This window comes from Cnephaeus nilssonii, assembly GCF_951640355.1.
Source record: "Cnephaeus nilssonii genome assembly, chromosome: 22".
Taxonomy (NCBI): Eukaryota; Metazoa; Chordata; class Mammalia; order Chiroptera; family Vespertilionidae; genus Cnephaeus; species Cnephaeus nilssonii.
Window position 1 is genome coordinate 27000811 of NC_137093.1, and position 5036 is coordinate 27005846.

General features: G+C 41.9%; 1 protein-coding gene across 1 annotated transcript; it reads right to left on the bottom strand.

Annotated features, from left to right (window-relative positions):
* Positions 1 to 365: 365 nt before the first annotated feature.
* LOC307094338 (zinc finger protein 280B-like) lies at positions 366 to 1961 on the bottom strand (the record flags this gene model as incomplete). The annotated part of the gene is made up of 1 exon (XM_079763065.1): positions 366 to 1961. The coding sequence occupies one exon, from the start codon at positions 1959 to 1961 to the stop codon at positions 366 to 368; it is 1596 nt and encodes a 531-aa protein (XP_079619191.1).
* Between the last annotated feature and the right edge of the window lie 3075 nt (positions 1962 to 5036).

A 5036-nucleotide genomic window follows, 5' to 3' on the forward strand; every position in this document is an offset into this window, starting at 1 on the left:
GAAAAAAGAGCGTTCACACCCACAAGTAACATAAAATAGAAAAATAATAAATAGGTTTCTGGCTTTTCTTTCACATACATATACATACACAAGCACCTTTTATGTGTTAAGCCAGATACAGTCACAGAAAAAAGCAGTTAATACGTTTTTTAAATAACATCTCAAATCTCGTATCAAATAATACTGAATTTCATGAATTTTATAAAAAACTCACAAATGACCCATTGGTTTCACTATTTTTAAGCTACTAGTGTTTTGTATTTTTTTTATTTATGAGGTTTCTCACTTCCATTAAAGCACTTGCTTTAGATTTCCTGAAAATGGGATTAACGGTTGTTGTTGTTGTTTTAATCCTACTTTTAAGTCTAGAGTGATGGTTCAGAATCAGATGTGCTCACAATAATGGATGCTACTTCCATTGACCCTGGTTGAAGAGGCTCCAGTGATACCTGAATAACAACTTTAGTTTCAGGAGGCAATCCTTCTAGTTGCTCAGGCTTCTTAAACATTTGATGACACCGGGTCTTGTGCTCCATTTTCTCCTTGAAAGTTAAAAACTGTAGCCGGCATTTGGAACACTGGTGAATAAACTTTTCCCAGTGTCCTCTGTAATGATACATGTAAGGTGCTGCCAGTTTGAAAATTTTGAGACAAAACGGACAAAGCAAATTCTTAGTGTTTGCATGCCAGGTTCTGAAATGTGTTTCCACATCAGCAAAGGCTGACGATCTGTAACTGCAAACCTGGCACACATAGGGCATTTCGCCAGGCTTATGATTGTCCTTCATGTGCTGTAGGAGAACCTGATCTGTTTCAAATGACAATTCACAAATTTTACAGACAGCAGAGGGCTCCTGGGCAGTGTGCACACTTTCAATGTGACGCTGCATCTGGAAGGGAGTGGGAAACGGCCGGTGGCAATGCTGGCAGGTGATGTGGTTTTTCCAGTTGTCATCTCCCTGCTTCTCAAGTTCCAAATGGTGCTTCACGTGATTCATAAACTTGACATTTTTTAGAACTTTCCTGCAGCTGAAGCATTTAAAGGTTGTGTGAGTCTTCTGTTCTGGCTGCCCATCTCCTTGATGCTGGCCGTAGTAAAAGTCATGAAGTAACACAATCAGATTTCCTTTCTTGAGATCGTCAGTCTTGTTTTGACTTGCTAGGCTCAAAAAATCTGTTTTTGTCAGTCTATTTTCTCCAACAGGATTTACAGTCTTGAAATGGACATTGCCCTTTGGAAAAGCTGTTGGGAAAGGTGCTCCGTTCTGAATAGGACTTAATGAGGTATGAACACCATGTGAGGGTGTGCTTTGCTGAGGAATCACTGTATGAAAGATTCCTGAAGAGGACACAACTGAAGACTGTCCCCCTGTGATTTTGTCACTGAGTTTAGGCCTTTTGGGATTTATGCTGTTTACTTCAGAAGTGCAAAGTCGCTTTGATGCCCCAGGACCTTTATTCAGACCTCCTCCAGAAAGTGCTGATCCCACTGGCTGCTGCAATGAACTTGTGAATGTAATCAAAGGAGAACGTAACTCTGAAGAGCTATTAGGCACAACTTGTGGTGAATTACTTCTATAATCAGGTTCAGACAAAGGCTCAATAATAATAGGGCTATCTGTTAATCTTGATTCAGACTCAGGAACTGGCAAGACAGTCACTGCTTCTGATGTAGGGGTCACATGACCAACAGGCTGCAATTTGTGAGTAGTATCTTTTCTGAGCTTACCATACTTTTTTCTCCTTGAACATGAACCCGGGGTGACTCTGTTCAAGATGTGGGAAACGACTGGTTTTGAATGTGAAGTCACCCCGACAAAGATCAGCTCAGCATCTTCATTTACATGCTCCACCCCAACAAAGATCAGCTCAGCATCTTCATCTACTTGTTTGTTTTCTTCTATGCTCTTCTGTGGTTCTGGCTCTTGTTTTTCCTCACATACCATATATGGTGGTCCCATTTTCTAACTTTTTTTATTCTTGAAGGGTGTGGCCACAAGTCTTAGTGTTTTCTTTATGTGAGCTGCCACCTAAGTACAAACAACACTACACATCAGTAAGTACAGAAAAAAATGTATCTCATTTAATTTTTTCCAAAACTCAAGCTAGTTATAAACATCCATATTTTACAGATAAGGACACTGAGACTCAAAGAGAATAAATGACAGCTTCAAACTATGATCACAAGTCTGTGAGACTCTAGAATCATAATCATAGTTTTGTCCTGTGCTGATTATGAGCTCTTCTGTTGCCTCTACCTGCAAATGCCAATGGCAATCCCCTAGTGGTGGCAATCAAAAATGTTCTGTGGGAGAACTTCTTCCTTAAACTAACCTTTGAAGGATCACTTCCACATTCCTAGTAACTACCTTCTAGGTGATTCTACATTTATTCTCTAACATCCTATCAAAAAAAAACTAAATCGAAAGTATTAATTTCTTCATAATACCATAAAACTCAGAAGATAATCTGACAAGTAATAGGACGATTAGAATTATCTCAGGATGGACGTCTAAAGGCTAGAGAAGTTTGTGATTCAGCTCAAGTTATATGTAGGGTTTGGAAACAGAGCTAGCACAAAAATTTGTGACTCCTGAATTCTGGTTCTGTGTTCTTCCCAACAGAACTCTAATTTAGTGCATGTCTATTTCTGATGATGGTGCTATTAATTGCTTAGTCTCTAAGGATCAAAGAGCCTCACTGGATTCATTTTTACTCTCCTTCTACTTTATAAAACCTGTTCTAACCTCCCCTAGCTCCCATCAAATTAATCACAGAAATGTATTAGTGATTCTAAGTAACTTTTTAGAGCACTGGTCATTCTAACTACATTTCATTTCCGTTTCTATTAAAGCACCTTCCCCCAACATCTCGGTTTAGGACCCCTGGTTACTTCATGTTTGTGCATCTGTAATAGGCTCCTAATTGTTCTGTCTTACCTCTCTAGCCTTCAAATTATACAGCACATCGCCACTATCTGAATCTTAAAATACCACTGTAATTATATTGTTCCTTTATTCCTAAATGGCTGGGGGGGGGGGGTTAATCTGCAACTGACAACATTTTTCCCATTGATTTTTAGGAAGGGAGGGAGGGAGGGAGGGAGGGAGAGAGAGAGAGACATCAATGTTCGAGAGAAACACATTGAATGGTCGCCTCCCACACGACTGCAACTGGGGCTGGGAATCCAACCTGCAACCCAGGTATGTGCCCTTGACCAGGATTTGAACCTGTGACCCTTTGGTCCTTGGGTGGATGCTCTAACATGAACAAAATTGGCCGAGGCTTTATTCCTATGATTCCTCCAACTCTTGGCAATATATTCTAGGTTTTACTGTGGACTGAACTGTATCCTCCTAAAGTTCATGCTCTAAACCCCAATATGATGGTATTAGAGATGGGGGTCTTTGGGAGATAATTAGATTTAGATGAGGGCATGAGGATGTGGCTCTCATGATTGGATTAGTGCCCTTAGAAGAAGAGACTAGAAAGCTTGCTTCCTCTCTATCCACTCTCCCATCTGAAGACACTGCTCTTCTCCCTTCCTCCATTAACCCCCACACATTTGTGCCTTAGAATTTAATGTCAATTAAACACAGGTCCTTGGGGAAAACAGGAGCTTCACAGGATCTTTAAAACTGCACTAAACATTTGCATTCCATCCTAGGGCAACTAAGTAAAACAAAGATGAATTTTTCATAAATATTTTTGACAAATCCTACCTAATAAAAAGGTAATATGCAAATAACCATCACTCCGCTATGCCCACGATTGGGCAGCGGGAGGCTGGGGGGCAGGACTCGGGGTGGCATATCCGGCCATTGAGAGGTGGTGGGGGGGGGGGCGGGACTCCCGCGCCTCTAAACGGCCGGATTGGCGGCCACTGAGGGAGGCTGCCTCGGACAGCCCAGACACCTGGCTCCCCTGCCATCGGAGGCGGGGAGCCAGTTGTCCGCGCCAGCTCCAGGCCAAAAGCCTGGTGCAGGCACGTGCACCCAGATCCTCTGCCGTGGTCCCCTTCATCAGCGCCTCAAGCCGCAGCAGCAGCGGCAGCAGCTGAGGATGAGCTGGTGATCCCAACAGCCTGGCAGCTCAGTGGCGGTGGCGGAGGCAGCATTGGGCCTGGGGACTGGCCAACAGGCAGAAGATGGCCCTGATCACAGGAGGCTAGGCCTAGGGACCCTACCTGCATGATTTAATCATGCGCTGGGCCTCTAGTATTTTTATAAGAAAGCTCAGGATGGTAGAGGAATGCACAAATAGGACCTAATCTAGCCAGGGAGTCCAGGATGAAAACAACTACTAAACCAAGGGTTGTTCTTTGTCAAAAGACATGACTATTTTAAAGAATGGACTAAGAGAAACATCAAGGATTTATAGACTCTCACCACCATTTTACTCTTGGTACCTCTCTGACCTCTTCTCCCACCATTTTAACATTCATTCACTGTAATCCAGCCAGTGGCTTCCTTGCTGCTTCTTAAACATTCCTTTCAGACTTTCTGCCTAATCTCTTGTCTCCCAGATATCCCCATGGGTAACATTTCTATCTCCTTCAAGTCCATGTCCAAACTTACCTTTCCAGGAGACTTACTCTTACTCTGAAATGATATCAACATACTAATCATCAGAGAAATGGGAATCAAAAATATGATCATGTATCACCTCATATTCATTAGGATGGCTACTATAAAAATAAGCAGAAAATAACCACTGTTGGCAAAGACATGGAGAAACTGAAATCCTTGTCCACTAGGATTGGACTGTAAAATGGTGCAACCATTATGGAAAACAGTATAGAAGTTTCTATATATAGCCAAAAGAAATGAAAACAGGATCTTCAAGAGTTATTTGTACACTCATGTTCACAGCAGCACTATTCACAATAACCAAGAGGTGGGAGCAACCCAAATGCCCATCAACTGATGAACAAATTTTTAAAATGTGACATATACATGCAATGGAATATTATTCATCCATAAAAAGGAAATTCTGTCACATGCTGCAACATGCATGAACCTTGAAGACATGTGGTA